The sequence below is a fragment of the Nymphalis io genome, chromosome 4, assembly GCF_905147045.1.
Source record: "Nymphalis io chromosome 4, ilAglIoxx1.1, whole genome shotgun sequence".
NCBI classification, from domain to species: domain Eukaryota; kingdom Metazoa; phylum Arthropoda; class Insecta; order Lepidoptera; family Nymphalidae; genus Nymphalis; species Nymphalis io.
This window is the reverse complement of record NC_065891.1, coordinates 1,704,839-1,729,148: the sequence shown is the minus strand read 5'-3', so window position 1 is coordinate 1,729,148 and position 24,310 is coordinate 1,704,839. Positions and strand designations below refer to the sequence as shown.

Genomic DNA, 24,310 nt, shown 5'->3' with positions numbered 1-24,310 from the left:
AAAATGCGTCACTTAAGATACACAAGAACATGAAATTCACGGTTGTCAGGTCAATAACCTAAATTTAAAGCAGGTAACTGCGAAGCGCTACTTATAAATTATACATATATTAATTGTATATAGGTACTATAACCTTCTCAGAAACGCGCTACGTCTTCTGGTATAAGTTTTATGCATTTTTTTTTATAGAATAGGAAGGCGGACGAGCATATGGGCCACCTGATGGTAAGTGGTCACCAAACGCCCTTAGACATTGGCATTGTAAGAAATGTTAACCATCGCTTACATCACCAATGCGCCACCAACCTTGGGAACAAAGATGTTATGTCCCTTGTGCCTGTAATTACACTGGCTCACTCACCCTTCAAACCGGAACACAACAATACCAAGTACTGCTGTTTTGCGGTAGAATATCTGATGAGTGGGTGGTACCTACCCAAACGAGCTTGCACAAAGCTCTACCATGTTATCATAGTTTTTTTTAAGTTAAGCATTACAAAAGAACGTCTCCTCATTTATAATTAGTAGCTTTTGTCTTTCGAATTAAATTTCGAAAATATGAGGTATTACGCTAATTGTTGTACATGTACCGCGTATTGCAGTAACTAGTAGCCTTACAAAGCTACAACATTTCATTTCAAATCCTATTAATCTTTCTATACTTTATTTATTCATTTTAAATATATATTTCAGATGACAGATAAAATCCAACGGGTAGTTATATTTATAACAGCGGTTTTGTTTTCGTCTTTTACAGTCGGAAACTGTGGTAAGTAGTTTTTTGGGATTTGTAATTAGACTTTATTATTTAATATCTATCATAATACAAAAGAGTACCTCCATTAAAAATAGGTTACCAATGTGTAGGTACTTACTTTATAATCAATGCTAGGATATTTTTAAATTCGATTTAATTTGTAACATAATTGGTAAATTAAAATAAAACAATCTTTAAATGTATTAAAATTGAATGTGACTTTGTTCCTCAGTGTAGTCATTTATAAAATAAAATAAAAATGTCATATTCTCAGATCAGCCATGTGGAGCCCGAGATTTAGGTATAGAAGGACGATCGGTTGTATGTGTGTGCAACGCTACGTACTGCGACACCGTCACTCGCGATGCGCCTGCGCGGGGTTCTTTCGTTGTTTATACTAGCAGCCGTGTAAGTTATTTGTGTGACATAATATATAAAATAAAGTAACATATTTTAATGAATATACTACTGCTGGTAAAAACCTCTCCTCTTAGATAGAAGGTTTTAAATTTATGCCACAATAATACTCCCCTGCGAGCTATTCTGTTGCTGGCTTTGTTCAAGCCCTTTTGTGTTGATTACCCACTCATCATATATTCTACCGTAAGTAACAATACAGTAACACCCTGTTAATGTCCCGCTGCTGGGCTAAGGCCTCCTCTCCATTTTTGAGGAGAAGGTTTGGAGCTTATTCCACCACGCTGCTCCAATGCGGGTGGGTAGAATACACATGTGGCAGAATTTCAATGAAATTAGACACATAAAGGTTTTCTCACGATGTTTTCCTTCACCGTCAAGCACGAGATGAATTATAAACACAAATTAAGCACATGAATATTCAGTGGTGCTTGCCCGGGTTCGAACCCACGATCATCGGTTAAGATTTACGCGTTCTTACCACTAGGCCGTTATTCTACCGTCAATATTTAATATTGTTGTTGAAGGGTGAGTGAGCCACTGTAACTACAGGCACAAGAAATGACATAACATCTTAGTTCTCAAGGTTGTTGTCGCATTGGTGATGTAAGAGATGATTAATCTTTCAATACTAATAACGTATTTGGACGGTGGTGACCACTTACTCACTGTCAAATCCGCTTAATGCGACAATTACAGTTGTTCCTACCGTTGTTTGCTGTCATTTACAGCGGAGCACGAGACGAGTTTTATATTCTTATGTGTATTCATTACAGGCCGGTAAGAGATTTGAAAAAAGCTACGGCACGATAAAATTGAGTATGAGTGCTAAAGATACTAAGACTTTAAATTATGATCGTTCAGGAAAAACAATATGTGAGTATCGTTTTGTTTTATAATAAAATAATGTTATTAACATTATATATATATAGGCCTCTGCATCTTTGACAGATGATTTAAGCGGCATCGCGAAGGCACTTGCGTTCATGACTGAATAGACCAATGCGAGAGAGGATCCTCCGGCCGCACTTCCGACAAGTGTATGCGCCCCCAGATGGGCGGGGGTTTGAAGCCCGCTCATGACGCCTAGTGCGTTTTTCTTTTAGTAGCTTAAACCAGTCATTGTCATGCTTTGATTGACCTTCGTGAATAAGGCGTCGCCACTTGGCACGGTCCTCTGCCAGTTCCTCCCATCGATTGCTAGGGATGTTAAACGCAACCATATCACGCTTAGCGCAATCTTTGTAACGGAGCATAGGCCGCCCAACAGACCTCTTTGCATCCACAACCTCTCCCAGTAGTATTTGCCTTGGAAGACGGGCCTGCTCCATTCGATGCACGTGTCCCAGCCACCGTAACCGTTTTTTTTTTAGAATGGCCATGATGCTAGGCAGCTGTGCCTCGCCTAGAACAGACTCGTTTGTCACGCGATCCTGCCATGTGATGCCCAGAATGCTCCGAAGACAGCGCAAGTGAAATGTGTTTAGTCGGCGTTCTTGTTTTGCGTACGTTGTCCACGTTTCTGCTCCATACAAGAGTGTGCTTAGGACACATGATTGGTAAACAAGCATTTTCGTTTTTACCGTAAGGTGTCTGTTATCCCAAGCCCTTGAACAGAGCCTCCCGAACGTAGAGGCTGCTTTGCCGATGCGGAAGTCGATCTCTGCATCAAGCGAGAGATTGCTCGACAAATGCGACCCAAGGTAGCAAAATTTGTTAACCACCTGTAAAGGTGCGCCGTTAAGCAAGATGACTGGTTGCTCTAAACATCCTTGCGCTAAAATAACGGTCTTCTTGCAGTTTATGGACATTGAAAAGAGGTCGCACGCTCTGGCAAATTTGTCCATTAGACTCTGGAGTTGAGCTTGGTCATGAGCAACGAAGGCAGCGTCGTCAGCGAAGAGGAGACTATCTACAAATAGGTCCTCCCTGTAGCGTTTGGACTTGAGCATTGAGATGTTGTACAGCCTACCATCGGTTCGCGTGTGTAAGTGGACGCCTTGCTGTTCATCTCCAAAAGCAACCTTCAGAAGCACTGAGAAGAATATTCCGAACAAGGTGGGGGCCAGTGCACAACCTTGACGAACACCACGGCGTACGTCGAATGGCGTGGATGCGTTGCCATTGTGCAGGACGGTAACTTCCATACCTTCGTGGAACGATTGCACTATCCTTAGGAGTTTTGGGGGGCATCCAATTCTGACAAGAACCGAGTACAACCCCTCTCTGCTCACGGAGTCAAAAGCCTTATTTAGGTCTACAAATGCAATGACTAGGGGGGTATGTTGCTCCCTACACTTTTCTTGTAGCTGTCTGAGTGAAAATATCATGTCGACAGTTGACCGTTGGGATCTAAAACCACATTGTGCCTCAGGGTATACGCGGTCGGCGAGCCTTTGTAGTTTGCCTAAAATGGCCCTGGCAAAGGCTTTACCGACGATGCTAAGAAGAGATATTCCGCGGTAACAGTTGCAGTCGCCACGATCGCCTTTGCCTTTATAAAGAGTGACGATGTTAGCATCTCGCATATCCTGAGGGACGTAGTTTTCTTCCCAGCACTTAGCCAGGTGGTTATGAAGGATGGGCAAGAGGCACTCAAGCTTGACGACTTCGGTGACAACATCGTCTTTTCCGGGGCTCTTTCCGCATTTGAGCTTCTTGACGGCCAGATAAAGTTCCTCTACTGTGGGTGCAACGTCTAGCTCGTGCCAAGTTGCCAGATTCGGGACAAACTCCATTGCTTCTGGCTGAATATCCACTGGGCACGAGTAGAGCCCCTTGTAGTATTCTACCCATCTTGCCATCTGACGGGTGCTGTCTGTTATAACAGAACCGTCGGTTTCCTTGAGAGGTGCCGTCTTTTTTGGAGTAGGTCCAAGAGCTCTTTTGATGCCCGCGTACACCCCGCCAATATCCCCCGCGTTTGCGCACGCTTGTATGCTTTGGCAAAGCTCTGTCCAATACGCATTTACAAAGAAGCGCGTGCTACGCTGGAGTGAGGCTTTTGCCTTCGTGAGATCTTTACGCGTCGCATCGCAAGGGTTAAGGCGAAAATTTAAAGCGGCTTGGCGTTTCGAGTCAATCAAGGGAAGTAAGTGCTTCTCGTTTTCTTGAAACCAGTCGTAAGATTTTGCCTTTTGATAGCCAAAAATCTTGCCTGCAGTGTCAGTGAGAAGAGACTTGACTTTTTCCCATTCGACTCGCGCTGATGCCGTACTATCCCAAGTTGCAACTTCTTCGCGGACGAGTTCCCCAAATGACTCCACTACTTCCATGTCACGAGTCTTGAAAAGATTTATCTTTTTTCGACCGAGTGGCTTGGAAGAATGGACTCTTCTAGGGACAAGTCGGACTTTAGTAGCGACGAGGCTGTGATCGGTGTCGCAATCGGCACTGTGAAACGCCCGCGTGTGGAGCGTTTCCCGTAGATCCCTCCTTCTTGTAAGAGCAAGGTCTAATTGGTGCCAGTGTTTAGATCGAGGGTGCATCCACGAGACTTTCCGCATCATTTTGCCTTCAAAAAAGGTGTTGGCAACACACAGCTGGTGCCTTGAGCAAAACTCCAACAATCGTTGTCCGTTGTCGTTAAGCTTGCCTATGCCGTGTGCACCGAGGCATTCAGGCCAGGCTGATGTACCCTGACCGACGCGGGCATTAAAGTCACCCAAAATATGCAGTCTGTCAGTTGGATTCACCCTGCGCACTGTCTCATCGAGCTGGCCGTAGAATTGATCCTTGGTCTCAGGTTTTGAACTAAGCGTCGGTGCGTAAGCGGAAATTAACGTGACATAGCCGCTTTTTGTGTTTAGACGCAAGACCATAATCCGCTCGGAAACGCCTACAGGTGTCTCTATGGCGTTGATGAGATGGTTTCGAACCGCGAAACCTACACCATGCTCTCGTGTTTCCAAGGAACTCTTGCCCTTCCAGTAAAAAGTGTAGTTAGCTTCACGCAAAGACCCTTCGTCTTCAGTTCTGGTCTCTTGTAAGGCTACGATATCGATATTGAGCCTTTTAAGCTCCACGTCGATACTGTAAGTTTTGCGCAGTTTTTGGGCGCAATCGGAGCTTCCGTAGGTGTTCGGGAAGCCTGTCCTCATCGTTCGGACATTCCATGTCGCAAAGCGCATGTAAGCAGCGTTGTTGTAGGTTTTGAGATTTTTGTTTCTTTGAGCAGGTGGTTAATGTCACAGCGTCAACGTCTAGCTGTAAGGCTTGTGTTCCGTTCACCCAGGCGGAACAAGTTAACGCTGAGGCGGATCAGTACCTTATTGATCGGGGGCTGCCCGACTTAAAGCAGGCGGTAACTGATCAATGGATCTACAATGGATCCTCCTACTGTCAAGAGTGGCCCCTGGCGTCCGCACTTACGCCTATTCGTGCTGACTTATAACCGGTGACTGCCACTCTCCGTGTTGTTTTCCACCTGCAAGACAGGTGAGCGAAGTGTCCTCTCCGTGGATGCTGCTACGCCTGGGCCAGGCGACTTTATGGCAACACGGGATTGCCCAGTACCCATGCCACCCTCTCCTCCTCCCCAGCAGGATCCGCAGGAATGACGAGTCAATACGTGTGGTGCTGGTTTGGCCGCAGGTGACTGGCTTACGCCTAAACGGAGGCACCGCTCCGGGTTTAATATTAGTTTTCCTTCTTCTTTGGCGTGACGCTAGGATAATTTTGGGAAACAACGTATCAAGGAGAGGGGTGAGGATACTGTGGTCACGGAAGATACAGGAATGTGACACTAGTAGCTAGAGCAGTCCGGGGTCGCGTACCCGTAGTGATTCCAACCAGCTATCGGACAGATAACTGGTAGATCCACCCTCTGGACATTATTAACATTACATTACATACAATGTTAAGCAACAACGAAGAATTGATTCGAGTTCTCGTGAATCAATTTTAATCGAAAACTGTTAAGTCGAAAGCGATTTGAATAGGTTTTAAGACAAAAAATGGCTATTTATTTATGTTTTTATAACTGTCCTGTCGACTGTTAAGACTAAAGGACTACAGAAAAATTGCCAACGTTTTGTATAAATTATATTATTATTTATCATACTGTAGTTCGAAAACTAAAGCATAGATTCTTCAGAACTTTTGTGAAATACAATTTTGTGCAATATAAAAAGAAATCAATACAGTCGATAGTTGTAGATAGTAGAAGCATAAAAATTTTGCTAGCTTTGGGCGCGTTCTTAAGGGTGAAGTTAAAGTTTAAATACTCGATTAATGGATACATTAAAAAAAACACATTAGCGTTTGATACAAATGGGATGACATGTGCTAATTCTACTATATAATCGAATCATATAAATAAAAAATAGTTGTAAAAATATTAGATACCGATTAGAAAATCTATTCGTATCTATGCTGAGTCATTTGAACAAATTATAAATTACAAAACGTTTTAGATACTTTCATTTTCATATATAATACGTGTATGTATTATTATAATTTATAGGTATATTTTGTTTAAAAGATTATGTATTATCAACTGAATATTCAAATATTAATAAATTTCTAATGAAATAGAATGGCATTACAGAAAACGCAATACCAATGTATTGTTCATTACAACACGGCCGCGAATAGGTGTACGACAGTTTAATATACAGCAAACCATGTCCTGATGTCGTAGGCGTCCTAAGCTGCGGTTCGGCCTAACAAGACACCCTTACGACACACGTATTCCTTCTCTTGAGTGGGTTCCACTAGGTTTCCAACATTCGGCTGACTAATTTGACTCTCCCCTGCCGGTGTCGCTGTCAAAGCCAACAGAAAACGATCAAATAAAAAAAAACCTACTGCCTACCCAAACCCACGGTTGGACAAATACCCAACTTTCTCCTATTCTGATCAGTTGTTGTTTACATTTATGTGAAGGTTGCTCGCATATCACTAAATAATACTATCAAAGAGTATCGGCATATTGCAATGCCGGTTATTATTAGCTAGTACATTATAAATTAAAAAGATTAAAATATGAAAATAAATAATTTATTGTTTTAGCTGGGCTATTGAATGAAGCATCATATAGAATTATCAGCAATATCAGACATCAGAAGATCGAAGGCTTCGGCGGCTCAGTGACGGATGCCGCCTCTATCAACTGGCGTAAACTGTCGGATACTACACAAAGACACTTCATTAAGTAAGTTCGAATTTCAGAATCTCCAGAAGCCATATATGGTTTGGTATTTTCGTCATAATTATTATTAGTAAGTTAACACGGGGCTAACGTATCCAAATGGACAAGTCTCTAAAAAAAGTAAGTTATAAATAATATTAATAGCTAGCTAGTATGGGTGTGATATAAATCTTTCATTAAAAACGCAAATGAGTTCAATAAAAATAAAGAAGAAATAACAGCCCGTAAATGTCAAGACTGTCCTATGGGCTACGGCTTCCTCGTCTCTTGAGAAGATCAACTTGCTCCAATGCGTACTGGTGAAAACTTATCGGATTATGTTTTGCAAATAATAAATACAATCAATTTCAGTTCATATTTTGGTCGAGAGGGCATAGAATACAATTTGATCCGCGTGCCGATAGGCGGCGCTGACTTCTCGACACACCCCTACACGTACAACGAATACCCTTGGAACGACAAGGCTCTATCAAACTACTCTTTATCTAATGAAGATTACTTTTATAAGGTTTGTAATTTCTTGTACCTTTGTTTGTTGACATATGTAATTTTTATATATTTAAGATCTTGCATTGTTCTCATAGAAGTGACTCGTTATGTCTTATCACTGGTGGTAGAGCTTTGTGCAAGCTCGTCTGGGTAGGTACCACCATCACACACACACTCATCGGATATTCTACCGCCAAACAGCGGTACTTGGTATTGTTGTGTTTCCGTTTGAAGCGTGAGTGAGCCAGTGTAATTATAGGCACAAAGGACATAACATCTTAGTTCCCAAGGTTGGTGGCGCATTGGTGATGTAAGCGATGGTTAACATTTCTTACAATGCCAATGTCTATGGGCGTTGGTGATCACTTAGCATCAGGTGGTCCATATTCACAAGCTTGTCCGCCTTCCTATTCTATAAAAATAAAAATAAATTGAGAATAAATATAGTAACCCTATAAATGGATTCAACCAAACTAATTTAAATGTCACAATTTCAGCTGCCTATGATTAAGCAAGCCCAGGAAGTAGCGACGGACGAGATCAAAGTAACAGCGAGCACATGGTCGCCGCCGGTGTGGATGAAGACCAATGAAGCTATAACCGGCTTCGCTCAACTCAAACGGGAATTCTATCAGACCTACGCCGATTATCACTTACGGTATGAAACACTTAAGATTCTAGGACATCGTGTAGGTTCTTTAAACAATGGTAATGCTGATAACCTCCTGACTTATTTTTCCCAGTAAATATTATAGCACACAAGTCTACGTACGAATACAGATATACTATTTCCTTCACACTCATAGGCAGATGGAACGGCAATCCGATACGACCGGAAAGAGATCACTTTCAAGAATAATAGTTTTACGTGTTTTCCGAGGTGTATAACACTGCTAAGTTTCTAACTCCAAGGGCAACCTTAGAAATGTTGTCGTCTTCGCCCACAGACGCTTACTTTGCAAAATAAAAAAAATCTATATAGTGATGTCATTATTATATAAATATGGGATATTATATAAACATGGGATTCACTTGCACCTTTAATTGCACTGGCTCACTCACAATTCAAACCGGAATATCGGTTATAGGTTTGGGAATCCCCACCACCATAAGCATAAGTAAGCATGGCGCGTCCATGTTATAGTCGAATTTATATTGAGATTTTTAATAAATTTTTGTATGTTCTTTAGTTTCATTGAAGAATACGATAAAGCTGAAGTGAAGATTTGGGCAATCACGACTACAAATGAACCGATAAATGGAATTGTTCCATTTGTGGATTTTAACTCTTTGGGTTGGTTTCCAACTGATCTAGTGAGTATTAGCAATATGCTTTCATATTTAAGATCTACATAATTTAACACTTTATTTGTATTTATATTCAAATAAAGTTAACTTTTTGCTTAACGATGAAATGCAATCCTGTTAATCCGCTGTCTTAGTTAAACGCAATAAAATGAAGGCATTAAAATAATATGCTAATTATCAGATACAACGCTGCGTTTTTCACTTAACTCTTCACCATGCATCTATAGCTTGGAGAAGAAAACAATAAACTTGAATTCACGACAATGACGCCATTTTTTGATAAATATTTATTAATTTATTTAGTCAATGATAAGATTTATGTTAAATATTAAAATTAAACAAAAATAATGCACATAGGTAATTTCCAAACATTCAAACACAAGACCAAGTAAGTGTTCCAACTGAGAAGCTCTATGCTTTTACTGAGATTACTCGACAGAAAAACCCAAGAACTTATATTGTACGACCCGGGAGCCCTTAGTTCTGTAACGGCTTAAAGGAAACGGCATTGCATTACATTTAATTTATTATTTACACTGAATATGTATATTTCTTGGTACATATATCGTGTAGATAATATTCCGTAATTAGTACAATTATTGCGACCTACTAATTATTCTATTATTTTTTAACAAATATAGTGTGTTACAGGGTATTTGGGTAGCTAGAAATCTTGGTCCAACGATAAGAAACTCACGTTTCAATGACACCCTGATTCTAGCAGTCGACGATCAGCGTTATCTTATTGACATCTATTTGGGAGGGGTGAGTATATCATATTACTCCTAAGATTATCGTTCTAAACTTTCACATACACTTTATCACTCATTCTGATACACAAGTGTCAAATCAGTGGTAGCTTTTAAAATACGCCTCGTAGCCAATTCCACCCGTAAGAAAAACGAATCGTTTCTTGAATTTAGTAACAGGACACAAACATATATCTTTCATTTTTACCAAAAACTACAACAATATATTGCAACCTTTTTTTGCATGTCTTTATTATATTTATTTCTTCTGTAACTTTTTAATTTTCATAATATGTTAAAACATGTAAATGTACTTAAATTTATAATGTAAGCAATATCTCCTTCATTGCATGAGGTATTCTTCTTAATAGGTAAAACATCTAGTCTTAAGCTATAAATTACTTATTACTCCTGGAAAATCTTAATAAATAAAAAATAAGTTATAAATAATAATAAGCAGGGAATGACTATAGCGTAATAATCTTTTAGATGAGAAGAGCAGATCCTAAATCTTTAGAGTACATTGACGGAATCGCTGTTCATTATTACGGGAACTTCATTCCAGCAGGGATTCTCTCCAATATTCAGAGTAGATATCCTGACAAAATACTTCTTGCTACGGAGGCTTGCGAAGGTAAAGTGTTATTTCTATATTATGATAGGATGTACCTCGACTAAAATTAAATTATTGCACAGTAAGCATTACGTTTATGTTTAAAGACCAATAAAGTTTGCACAGCCGATTCTAATGGCAAAAAGGATAAATTTAAATAAACAAGTTGGACCTTGAAATAAAATATCAGCTTTAGTCGATATCTTAAATCTATGGTATTCATAGATTTAAGCCGAGATGGCCCAGTGGTAAGAACGCGTGAATCTTAACCGATGATCGTAGGTTCAAACCCGGGCAAGCACCACTGAATATTCATGTGCTTAATTTGTGTTTATAATTCATCTCGTGCTTGACGGTGAAGGAAAACATCGTGAGGAAACCTGCATGTGTCTAATTTCATTGAAATTCTGCCACATGTGTATTCTACCAACCCGCATTGGAGCAGCGTGGTGGAATAAGCTCCAAACCTTCTCCTCAAAATGGAGAGGAGGTCTTAGCCCAGCATTGGGACATTAACAGGCTGTTACTGGTTACTGATGGTATTCATTATGGACGGCATGTTGAATGTCGACGAAGTAGTTGTTGGAACATTAAAAGTAAAATTAAATTCTATATAAGTGGAATAGTGTTGTTCCTACTATAAATAATGATATAATAATAAATGTTTGTATAATATAGCAGTTATTAGCAAATCAAATGGATTATTTAAATCTAAGACTTGAGTATTTTTAATCTTTGGTCTATTGGGATATATTATAGTGTGAAGTTATATAACCATATGCAATAAACGGACTATCTAACGTAAAAAGTACTATTCAAATCGAATAGTCCGATGATTGATAGATCCTGAAATGACCTCGTTCAATCATCAAATTGTCCAACTGAAAGGACTTAAAAGTACAAATAATTATATTCAAGGCAGTTTTGAAAATTATATAGTTGCTTATTGGATAGTTCCTCATAAGTATGTAACATATTTTCGGTTAGAAAGTTTCATATATTATTATTTGCTTAAAATGAATTCTAGAACTTCGACTGTGTTACCGTTTTATTTTGTTTTGTGTATGTATGTATTGAGACTAAATACATTAAGCGAGTTTAGAGCAACTTAAATACCATAAGATGGATTATAAAAGTTATAATTATAAAAGATTATAAAAATTCGCATGTTTTCCTTGTTAACTATACTTTAAGCGAAGATTAGTCAACTATGGTGGAAACATTATTTTAAGTCGCCTGTGTGCATAAACTAACACAATCTATTACCTCACTCTCCTATGGGTATGGTATGGGTAACAAAGAAAAATCAGGCGCAAGACCAACTATTTTATATGCAAGGCAGGAGAGTGTACCACTGATAACTGGGAAGTGATACTGCTTCAAAGCAGTTACTGAGGATTTGTTGAACTGCCAAAAAGTTTTGGTCCGACCCGGCATACGAACCCGAGAACTCAAGATCTGCAGCCGTATAGTTTAACCACTAAACCAAGAAATCAGTGAAACTAACAACTTTAAAGTACAAGTAACAACAAATAACTGCTTATCATCCAAGATGAGGTAAATGTGCCATTTTTGGTCTCCAGGTCCAATGCCGTGGGACTTGAAGAGAGTGAAAATAGGATCCTGGGAGCGCGCAGACAGATACATGCGACATGTTATAGATGTAAGATAGTCACATGTCAATACATTTTTATTTTCACTTCGCACACGAAGTTTACGGAACCAGTGCGTGGCTTTGCCGGCCCCCCTAACTCAACTATGCTTTCCATTTTCATTAAATACCTGAGTATAAGTATAGTACAGTATATTTTGCTGAGTCTAATTTTAAGACACATTTCACATTTTTCTTATTAAAATAAGTGTAATGACTGCTAAAATTCTGACAAAATCAATACTGTTCTCGTTACTAAATATAAAAAATCGTATTTAACTTTCTTAATATTTCATGCCGGAAAAAATGATGCCTTTATGAAAAAAAATTGAAAGAGGTTCAGTTTTATATGGAGAATCATTAAGATTTCCACGTTTTTTTAGACTTAGTACTTGCACATACTTTCAATAGAATCCGTCCAACCGTTCAATTGATTTAGAAACAATGAATCTTCCATCCAGTAGACAGTAGGTACACCAGAAGACTATGCATGAGTAGGGTCTATATCGGATGCCCTTAAAATAATAAATAAAACATTTAAAGAGCACTTCTGAGACATAAACGAAACTAGGCTTCGTGTGATATCAACAAACCATGAAAGTCGCCTTAATAATGTCAGCAGCTATTAAGTATTCAGTGATATTATTAAAATTAATTTTATTGTTTAAGGATTTGAATAATTTCGTTGTCGGCTGGATAGACTGGAATCTTTGCTTGGATGAAAATGGCGGTCCGAACTGGGCCCACAACTACGTCGATGCACCAATCCTTGTCTATGGCGAGAGGGATGAGTTCATCAAACAACCTATGTTCTACGCTATGGGTCACTTTTCGAAATTTATACCAAGAGGATCCCAACGTGTCGAAGTATTGCGAACAAGTTTAGCGCACGTCAATAATGTTGCCTTTATAACACCTCAGGGAAATATCGTAATGGTACTTCAGAATACGTAAGTAACAAATACTATTATAAATTTTTACATCACATTTATATAATAATAGTATCGCGTAAGGACAAATAAATTCGACGAATTGAGTCGTTGATTTCATGATTTGATTATGCCACAGATTATAATATAAGTGACTAAGTGAAGTCTAAATTTTCTTTTTTCATTGAACATTATTTTTACACATTTTTTTATTTTAATTATAGTCAAAATAGACGGTGTTGCTATTGTATTGTATTTTAAAACGTTTTCGATTATTATTATTATTATTTTTTATATTCGCCGGGAGGGCAAATGACTCTACTCCACCTGATGGTAAGTGGTAGTAGAGTCCAAACGCGACGACGGCCAGTACAGACGGGAAAAACGTTCTGCACACAGATCCCTGGGGGACCCCAGCATTCACTACATAGAATTGTGAAGCGCAACCATGAACTAAAACACGAAGGCTACGCTTGTGTAGGAAGCTGGCAATCCAGGTGCATAGCTGAGCAGGCAGACCATATGCCGGTAGCTTGGAGAGAAGACTTCTGTGCCAGACCCTGTCGAAAGCCTTGGAGATATCGAGGCTGACAGCCAACGATTCTCCATGCTTGTCGATAGCTTCACCCCAGAGGTGTGTTACGTACGCTAGAAGATCACCTGTGGACCGTTTTGGTCGAAACCTGTACTGACGATCATTAATTAGACAGTGATCTTCTAGGTAATGGATCAGTTGGTTGTTTAAAATCCGTTCCATCACCTTACAAAGTACTGAGGTGATAGCTATTGGCCGATAATTTGCCGGGTCAGACCGATCCCCTTTTTTGGGAACCGCTTGCACATTAGCTCTTCTCCAAGCCTCCGGCACACTTCCCGAAGAGAGAGAAAGTTGGAACAGGCGCGTTAACACAGGAGACAGCTCCGCTGCGCACTTCTTCAGCACTATGGCTGGTATTCCATCGGGACCGCTAGCTTTCCGTACATCAAGTGATTGCAGCTCCGCACGCACATACACGTTGCCTGATTTTAATGTCAGGCATCGTATGGCCACATGCAGGTATTGTAGGTGGCAGTGCACTACAATCATCGATGACGGAATTGTCGGCAAAGAGTTTAGCCAGGAGATCAGCTTGCTCTTGCGGACTGTGAGCTAGCGATCCGTCCGGATTTCTGAGCGGTGGCAGCGAAGGTTGGCAGAAATTGTTTTGCACAGACTTGGTCAGACGCCAGAAGCTACGGGAGCCCCTAGGCGAAACAAGGTCATGACCAATCTGTACAATGCGCTGTGCATCCGCTCTCGTGTATGCCTTTCTACAGGACTTGGAATTTTTATTATAGTTTGCTTTCAGTGAGTCAATGTTAGATGCCCCGCTAATACAGCCGTTGATCCACTTGCGATATGCCGCCTGCTTAGATGATACAGCATCGGCACATTCACGAGTGAACCAACGGTTACGCGTACTCCTACTGACGAGATCTGAGCTAGGAATGTAGTATTCCATTCCCAGCATGATCTCGCCAGCAACAGCAGCGGCTTAATCCCTTGGATTAAGGTCGCAGCGAACGTCAATCCCCAGCATGGCGATTTTGCTTTGCATCACCAGCGGAGTACCACAAAGGGAGGGAAGAGGGGAAAATGTTGACTTTTTCGCCGTGAGAGCGCATACCTGTGTTTTCTTGGCATTAAACTCAACAAGATTATCAGAGCCCCATTTGGCGATGAGCTCTAACGTCCTATCGAGTTCAATGACAAGATCCTTCCGCCTCTCCTCAATTTCCGCTCGCCCAGCCACTGCGCGTCCGTGGTATCCACCATGCACTGTACTATCGTCTGCATAGCAATGTATGTTCCCAAGAGAGAGCATATCATTGATATGCAAAAGAAAGAGTGTCGGAGATAGCACAGATCCCTGGGGGACCCCAGCATTCACTACATAGAATTGTGAAGCGCAACCATGAACTAAAACACGAAGGCTTGTGATATATATTATATTTAGTAGTTTTTATTCGATATATATTATATTTAGTCTAGCGGTGCAGAGAAGCAATAGTGCCAGCGTCTTGGGTACAATGCAACAGGACAATCTTTTAGACGGCGTGTTTTTGCTTTAAATTTGTAATGTGTATTTTGTTCTTTCTTTTTATTTCAATTTTGTATATTATAAAAATGTCTGTACATAGTTTCTAAGATTAAATTATATTTATAAATCGAAATGCAAAATATTACCTGTAAATATAAAAAGATGCCATTTTAAATATTCAAAATATATATTTTACTTTTAGGAACACCCATGAAGTGAAGGTTAAAATCGCTACATCCTTACTAAGATCTGTAGAAATCACAATGGAGCCAGAATCAATCAAAACTATTGAAATTAATCATAATTAATCTAATCATCTGATATTTGTTTAAAAAATTACGAAATATTAAATATAACATTTAAAGCTAAAAAAAAGATGCATGTTTTTTTAGTTTTTTTTAGCCATCCCACTTACATTTCCCAAAAGTACAATTATGATTTTAGCCAGCTATATATATAGTAAACGTCAAGTAGTACGCTTGAGTAAGGTCGATACAGGAATTCAGAGTGCCCACTTGACAGTTAATGAATAATGAGTTGTTAATGATTTGACATCGAACACTTGGGGTTTGCTGAACGCTCTCGTGCAGGGGACTTGGGAACGGGACTCCGGGGCGAACGGTCGTCTTCTTGTATCGAACTTCCTGCGTTTCCAACCACTTCAATCGGCGTGGTTAATTGTTATTTTGTGATTATCGATTGTATGCGAACAAATAAACAACAGTTGCACGAGACTGAACTTTTACATTGCGCCTACAACATGTCTGATAACGGCTCCGACAACGAACCACCTCGTTATATATATATTTATATATATAATATATTATATATATAATATATAAAATATAATATATATTATGTATATATTACTAAGTAACATCAATTATTATGACAATCATTTTTATCAAATTTACTAATTAAATACTAAACTAAAATTACCTTTATTTTATTAGAAAGATAGTAAAAATCGTAAATGTTTGTTACCTTTTTTTTTCAACCTTTTCTTTGTTAATTTTTCTTTTTGCTATTAAATTAATCACAAAGCACTTCATACATGTTTCTATTTTTTTAAGCAAATCCTGTGGTATGGTAACCCTTTAGTAAGAAAACACTGATACTCTGAGTATTATTTTTTTATTGTTTTGTTGATTGCTCTCATTAATAAAAAAATCTTTAGAACATTTCGATGGCAGCAAAGTAGATACGGACATCTACATAATAGCAATTTTTCAGGAGAGCACATTGAGTAAAAAATAGTTACCAATTCGATAATTTTCCATGATGATTTAAAATAACATATTTTATTTATTGTATATCGGGTTTTATCATTATTTCGTTGTTTTTGTGAAATAATGTAGATGTATTTTTTTACTTTGTAAAAGCCTCAACGTGAAAGAAGACGTCTGCCTGATATCCGTTTATTCGTTGTAACCAAAAAAGAGCTCATTCTAATTAAAATATTTAATAAATTTAATTAACAACCTCCAGAACTATTTTTTAAGGATATTTAAAGAAATCTAATCGACATAAAAACACTATTTAACATTTTTAGACTAAAATTTTGTAGATGTCTTCATTTACTTTGCATATAACATTTCACATAGCTTCATCTACGTCTGTCAGTTAAACTTATTTAATTTCCTAAACCACACAAATGTTTTGTTTTAATAATAACGTATATGCAATAATACTGTTTTATTTATTATTTATTCATAATAATTATATATTTTTGTTTATGGACAAAAAAATCATAACTATTTTAAGTAAATTATACTTTAGATTAACTATCAAAGAAAATCATTTTTTTATTGATTAATATAAATAAAATATAATGATAACATACAGAAAAAAAAAACACTGTTTCTTATAAGTATAATCACCCTTGACATTTTACAGAATATCAGGCTATTTTTAATCACTCAGTTAAGTATCATTGGTAACGAGCTGTGCTCGCGGTTCCACCCGTGTATAACTTCAATCGCCAGACTATTCAAAGACCTCTCTATAAGATATTTCGATAAAGCGTCGCAACACGCTAACCCGCTCATCTCTAAGGCCTCTGCCTCGAATCTCGCGGGCAGCGGGGCGGCGGCGGCGGCGGCGCGGGAGCGGCAGGATCTTACGCGTATAATCAAATGGACCGACCCTCGAATACAGCGGTGCAGGAGCGGCGCGGGGGCGGGCAACGAGCGGTGCACTCCAGTCAAGCGGTGACCGCCCGCGTTGCGCGTCTGCATTGTAGGTATAGTGTTGTACATTTTTTTTGTGACGTATCAAAATGTCTTCGGACGTGCAAGAGCTAATTATTTCGGCAATCTTTGAGAGGACAACCATATGGAACAGCAAAGATGTGAACCATAAAAATAGAAGAATAATTAACCAATTATTAGTCGTAGAATTTGTCGGGATTTTGTCTCTGTTCTTCATAATTTCGATAAAACTCGCCATTTATTTTCCTTGCCCTATAGTAGGGATCCACTTCTTCTTTTGCCCACAATAAATCGAGCGTTAGGAATAAATTTGAATCAAAAAGATGTCGCCGTTTTTCAGACATTTCGTTCGCGAATAAAAACAAATATCTCGACAACACAACCACGAACACAACACTACACCGCTATAGTGCCGCGCGATCTGCCCGCTAGTTTGGAGAACAGGTATGCGTTGCCCGCTCCGTTGCCGCGCCGCCGCCGCCGCCGCCCCGCTGCCCGCAAAATTCGAGGCAGAGGCCTAAGGCCTCTGCCTCGAATCTCGCGGGCAGCGGGGCGGCGGCGGCGGCGGCGCGGGAGCGGCAGGATCTTACGCGTATAATCAAATGGACCGACCCTCGAATACAGCGGTGCAGGAGCGGCGCGGGGGCGGGCAACGAGCGGTGCACTCCAGTCAAGCGGTGACCGCCCGCGTTGCGCGTCTGCATTGTAGGTATAGTGTTGTACATTTTTTTTGTGACGTATCAAAATGTCTTCGGACGTGCAAGAGCTAATTATTTCGGCAATCTTTGAGAGGACACCCATATGGAACAGCAAAGATGTGAACCATAAAAATAGAAGAATAATTAACCAATTATTAGTCGTAGAATTTGTCGGGATTTTGTCTCTGTTCTTCATAATTTCGATAAAACTCGCCATTTATTTTCCTTGCTCTATAGTAGGGATCCACTTCTTCTTTTGCCCACAATAAATCGAGCGTTAGGAATAAATTTGAATCAAAAAGATGTCGCCGTTTTTCAGACATTTCGTTCGCGAATAAAAACAAATATCTCGACAACACAACCACGAACACAACACTACACCGCTATAGTGCCGCGCGATCTGCCCGCTAGTTTGGAGAACAGGTATGCGTTGCCCGCTCCGCTGCCGCGCCGCCGCCGCCGCCGCCCCGCTGCCCGCAAAATTCGAGGCAGAGGCCTAAGGCCTCTGCCTCGAATCTCGCGGGCAGCGGGGCGGCAGCGGCGGCGGCGCGGGAGCGGCAGGATCTTACGCGTATAATCAAATGGACCGGCCCTCGAATACAGCGGTGCAGGAGCGGCGCGGGGGCGGGCAACGAGCGGTGCACTCCAGTCAAGCGGTGACCGCCCGCGTTGCGCGTCTGCATTGTAGGTACAGTGTTGTACATTTTTTTTGTGACGTATCAAAATGTCTTCGGACGTGCAAGAGCTAATTATTTCGGCAATCTTTGAGAGGACACCCATATGGAACAGCAAAGATGTGAACCATAAAAATAGAAGAATAATTAACCAATTATTAGTCGTAGAATTTGTCGGGATTTTGTCTCTGTTCTTCATAATTTCGATAAAACTCGCCATTTATTTTCCTTGCCCTATAGTAGGGATCCACTTCTTCTTTTGCCCACAATAAATCGAGCGTTAGGAATAAATTTGAATCAAAAAGATGTCGCCGTTTTTCAGACATTTCGTTCGCGAATAAAAACAAATATCTCGACAACACAACCACGAACACAACACTACACCGCTATAGTGCCGCGCGATCTGCCCGCTAGTTTGGAGAACAGGTATGCGTTGCCCGCCCCGCTGCCCGCGAGATTCGAGGCAGAGGCCTAAGGCGTGCATGTATAGCCCCTTAGAGCTACCTAAAAGACCCGTAGGCGACCTAAGCACGTCCTACTCGATCCCGTCGATAGACTCACCGCTGCCAACATGCACTCGTTAGGGAACACAAACAACACACACCGACCCCGCCGGCGGGGTCGACGACCCTCTTACGTTACGTCTCGTCAACGCTTAGGCGTATGACGGCTTTTATATTTCACACGTCCCTCCCTCCCGATTTCAACGGAGTCCTAAGCCGAGGTCCGGCCTCATAGGAGGCACCCTTAGGACGTCCGTCTCTCTTGAGCACTGTGTGGCTCCCAACATTCGACTGAGTTCAACTCGCCCATCCCGCCCGGTGACGCTGTAGAGGCCAGTAAGGCCAACAGTATTACACAATCCGAAAAGCGTGTATAACTCAAAGAAATCACTAAAAGCGGACTTATAGTATTTCAGTAATAACAACATTTTTAGTTTTATTTTTGTGGGATACTAGTATTTATTGGTTTTCGCCGCATCCAAATCTAGATAGGGCAGCATACAATTGGCCATGAGAATTCCCTTAAATCTATTCCGACATATTTTAATGTCTGTCTCTGTGCTTTATTTATTATAACTGCAAACGATACCTTCATAAGAAATTGTATCCTTTTAAAACTGAAAAATAAATCTGTATTTAAAAAATAAGTACTTATGATTAACTAACTATTAACTAAACGAGTAATTATAAATTTAACAAAACAATGAGAAGAAAATCTACGCAAATAATGGATTATTTTAGAACTAATTTGATTACCATAAAAAAATGTTATAGTAAGTCATCCTTAAATGATACACAAATGATATCGTGGACGCTTTTTTTATCTTTTAAGAAAAAAAAATCTGGCATACGTGATTGTTGCTTAACATTAACCGTTTAGGCAGCGCACCCAACAGAAGCTCTAAAAAGGAATACATTTTCTCCGTTGCAACCTTTTTATTGATGCTTAGATTGGTTGTAGCTTGATGTTAAATATAATAATAGCCTTTGATAAAGGGGCTATTCAACCAAACAAACTCTAGTTAGCAAGATTGGTAAGATTAGTTACCAAGTATAAAATTAAATAAAAATCATATATGTAACTCAACAATTATTATTACTTTCAAACTACTTCTAATGGAAAAGAGAGATCAAAACGTTAACGATGAGGTGCAAATAAATAAGTTATTTAAAATATGCGTCGTAAGTTGTTCAAATTCTGCGTCGTCAATTGCTGTTGATTTTCCTACGCTACCGTGTTTGATATTTTTGAAAAAATCATCGTAGGTATCTTGATAGAAACTAATATTTTAAGGATACATCAATGTAGAGTTCTATAAACAATATAATTTTAACAAGAAGTGCGATAAATTAACCGCGTACCAGCGTAACCACGTATGCGCAAGAGTGTGATAAGTGACTGATCTCTTTGTTTGCGGTTCAATCATCTGTGGATACTCCGAAGTAAAGGCGGACATATTCAAATGCCCGTTTCTACTGCGGCGTTTTTTAAAATTCGAATGTAGATGTATACATTTACGTACCAGATAATTGTAATTACTTAGAAAAATTAAAAAACTTTAATAGAGACTTGTAGATAAGGTAATTATAAGCTTATTTTCGTAAAAAAAGCATTTTCACAAAAATGCAGATGTTTATAAGCCAGAAAAGTTAAGATTTATAATCTGAGCATTGACTCATAATTAGCTCTACATCATATGAAAATATATGTAAGTACTCACTATACGCATAATTTATTTGGTTCTCTATAGAAATTGAATACAATTAAAGTTAACAATCTTTATTTACAATTACAGAACTAATATATATCAATCAATCAAATTGAAAACAACTAAATCATTTACTACAGGAAAACAATTGAGTTATAATAAATGTTAGTGTTCAGTCAATAAACTCATTTTATTAAACGGCCACACTCTACAAACTACTCTACCACGTATTAAACCCTGTGGAACTGGACCATACATTCTTGAATCTTTAGAATTATCCGAATTGTCACCTTCTAACCAGACGTGCCCTCTCGGTACTACTTGACTCCCTCTAGGGAAATAACCCTTCACTTTATCACCAGGCAAGCCTGTTATTCTTTTACAAATGTTCTGTTTAGGATCTGTGGGACACTTAGCTGTGATTATGTCTCCACGACGTAGCCGTTGCAGTCTCGGTGTTATGTGTTCAGTAAAAAGAATATTATTAGTTTCTAAGGTAGGCTCCATGGATGGACCAGTACACTGTAATTACAAAAATATAATAGTTACAATAAAAAAACTTGATTTAGACATTTTTTTTTAAATATTAGTTGTTTTATTTACAATACATTTATAAGATTCATATTATTAGAATTGTCTGGATAATTCCTAATCTTTCATAGTGAACATACATTAACACAGTAGTATTGTTAGTATTTAAACTATGTCACAAAATAATGAAATGTACTTTTAGAATACATGTTTTAAAATTAATTTAAAAAACACTAGACTTACCAACACAAAATCACCGACATATTCTATGATGCAATGAGTGATGCAGGCTGTCTGTAATACATAACCCATAACAGCAGAAACTTTGCCTAAATACGGTCTAATACTCATATTTGTATATATAGCGTAACGTAAAAATTTAAGTTTTCAGGGGCTACCATTGATTTTTCTAAGTCAATCACATCAAAACTTTTTTTTAACAATATTTTGCCAATGAGTGTCATATGAAAATAACTATCATTTACATAGTTAATTTTTGTTTTGCTAGTTGTGTTTTTTTTCTTACAGAAGATTTAGTAAGTTTTAAAATATTTTGATTTTGGTAAAACACACTATCAGCCTTCAGACATCATACAAATTACAGCTGGTGAGCCTGGTGAGCGGTGACATGACATTTGACATTTAAGTTTTTAACGCTACAAAGATTCTTGACAGCTATGGCTTTTTTGTGTTTAGTAATGCTATTTTTGGATAAGGCTATGAGTGTGCTTTATACAGCCATTCGCTATTTGTTTTTTATGAATCTCAAGTCGTTCCAGATTCTCAGATACTTTTGTTAGAGTTATTCAATTGAAGCTATAGCTAACACTCACACCGCTGGCCGGTCGACGTCAGAAACGAAATCCCAGCTCCGTCTTCACGATAGATGTTCAGAGAATGAATTTCTGTTTTAGTTTCTACTTTTGTTTCTCTACCTAAGAAAAATATGCTTTATATTATGAGTTGACAATTACGCCAAAAAATATATTAATATGCACCCACTCAATAGCAAACATTAGCCTTCTCTTATCTTGTTATAAAATAAAATGTATTTATTTATATAATCAAATAGTTACACTATCATCTAATACGACCATTTATCGAAAGTAAAGTAAAGTAACAGCCTGTGAATGTCTGAGAAAGTTTTGGAGATGTAGGTTTCCTCACAATGTTTTCCATCGATGATCAACTCTCGTTTTGACCATTTATCAATTAATACATAAAAACGTCTGAAATCATACGAAGTGATACGTCATTGATCACATGAATGGGAAAAGCATTATCACATTTAGAAAGTTATTGACGATTATTAAAGTTAATTTATGAAATAAAATATCATAATATTACAAGTAGCACTTATAAATCAGTTTAGTTACGTAAGTAATAATATTAAAAAGAAAGCATAATATTATTAGTATAGTAATTTAGTGACAATAATTTATTTGGAAATGAGTATTCGATTGTTATTATATATCCTTCATTCGGTCCGTGCTCCGCTCCTCTCCAATCTCCATTCTCCATGCACTATTTGAGTTTGACAGTTATATTCAGACGGACCATCGTTTAGGCACCGATTGATCTCAAACGAGAGTGGAATTTTAAAATTCTTATTAAAACAAAGAAGTGAATTAGTATTCGTCCTTGCCAATAAGAAAAGCGATTCAGTGTGGCTTTAGTAACAAATTGAATAGTTGTTAAATTCTTGTATTACGACTTCTTAGCCTTTCCGTGAAACCTTTTCTAACATTGTTTTACGGTATACACCACCAAAGTACACGAAAAGAAGGGATTTGTTTTGAAATCATACACGGGTATTAAATGTTTATCAGTTTATATAGCAAGGGTGTTCTATGTTTTGCGTAGATGTTGCGTTGAATCGATATTGTATAGTGATACATATTGTTGTCAAATGAGTACGCATATTTTGTGATCTATTGACACCCAAAAACCTAATGGGTTCGACTTTCTGATATTTAGCATCTATCTTCGACAGTTTATTTAAATAAGGTAAGTAAACCATGAGTCACGTCAATATAATTTAATTCAATATATAACACATGACCGTAAATATTACATCAAAGAAGTCGACACTAGAAGTTTCAATTTTGAAATATAATATCATTATTTTATCAGCATATAATGTTGTATTTACCATATATGGCAACATGATACACAATTTCACATCAATTTCTTTGTGAGAGTATTATGTTGTGCAACTATAAAAATGATAATATTATAGAACTGAATTCCATATTATGGAAATTGTATTAGTCATAAAAAATTTAACCAAGAATCTGTGAACAATACATTTCATCTTAGTCGTGTTATTCTTATTTCACAATAAATAAAGAACTATAAAGAATGTGTCAAATATCACTATAGCAACAAGTATAACTCTGGAAATATGTAGTAGTATAGGTGATCAATGGATCATTATCTTTATTATAATTAAATAGCTGTTTCTTTTTTAGTATGTAAAATTATGTATTATTTATAAGCTCCTTATAATAAAAAACTCAGTTTCTTCTATATAACTGAATATTGTGTTAAAAGATACTCAAACATACCTCTTCCTAGCTGTACTTAATCCGTGTATTTGTGATAAGACCAGTATATCGACAATAATGCAAGGTTTTCATAGGTACCCCTGTTTGAAATTGTATGTTTCTATCATTTAATAATATCATTTAAACACCCTGTTTTCTCGTGCCGCTGGGCAATTGTTGTAGTAATATTATGTTCTCTTGTTAGTGAATGTGTTTCTTGAGGAGCATAAAGTTTCTTTTACCCAAAAAGATAATAATACACTTTGCTGTTTCATTTTTGTAATTAAATCAGTA

At 38.3% G+C, this 24,310-nt stretch overlaps 3 protein-coding genes across 4 annotated transcripts in view; 2 read left to right on the top strand and 1 right to left on the bottom strand.

The window, feature by feature from the left end:
• Positions 1-733: 733 nt before the first annotated feature.
• On the top strand, positions 734-15,474 carry LOC126781692 (lysosomal acid glucosylceramidase-like). Its single transcript, XM_050506662.1, has 12 exons — positions 734-769; positions 1,032-1,165; positions 1,951-2,050; positions 7,187-7,328; positions 7,677-7,833; positions 8,312-8,472; positions 9,005-9,128; positions 9,774-9,887; positions 10,361-10,505; positions 12,068-12,147; positions 12,805-13,085; positions 15,348-15,474. Exons 3-12 carry the CDS (start codon positions 1,996-1,998, stop codon positions 15,451-15,453), a joined length of 1,365 nt encoding a protein of 454 aa, XP_050362619.1. The 5' UTR covers positions 734-769; positions 1,032-1,165; positions 1,951-1,995; the 3' UTR covers positions 15,454-15,474.
• A 5,520-nt stretch (positions 15,475-20,994) lies between these two features.
• On the bottom strand, positions 20,995-22,104 carry LOC126781758 (mitochondrial inner membrane protease subunit 1). The gene is made up of 2 exons (XM_050506792.1): positions 21,714-22,104; positions 20,995-21,461 (listed from the first exon to the last, which is right to left on the bottom strand). The coding sequence occupies exons 1-2, from the start codon at positions 21,819-21,821 to the stop codon at positions 21,105-21,107; spliced, it is 465 nt and encodes a 154-aa protein (XP_050362749.1). The 5' UTR covers positions 21,822-22,104; the 3' UTR covers positions 20,995-21,104.
• An 894-nt stretch (positions 22,105-22,998) lies between these two features.
• The window catches only part of LOC126781693 (zinc transporter 1), a 40,729-nt gene continuing 39,417 nt past the window's right edge, over positions 22,999-24,310 (top strand). For both annotated transcript variants that reach the window (XM_050506663.1, XM_050506664.1), the window contains exon 1: positions 22,999-23,477. The gene's annotated coding sequence lies outside the window, so the exon portion shown is untranslated. The remainder of the gene's footprint in view (positions 23,478-24,310) is intronic.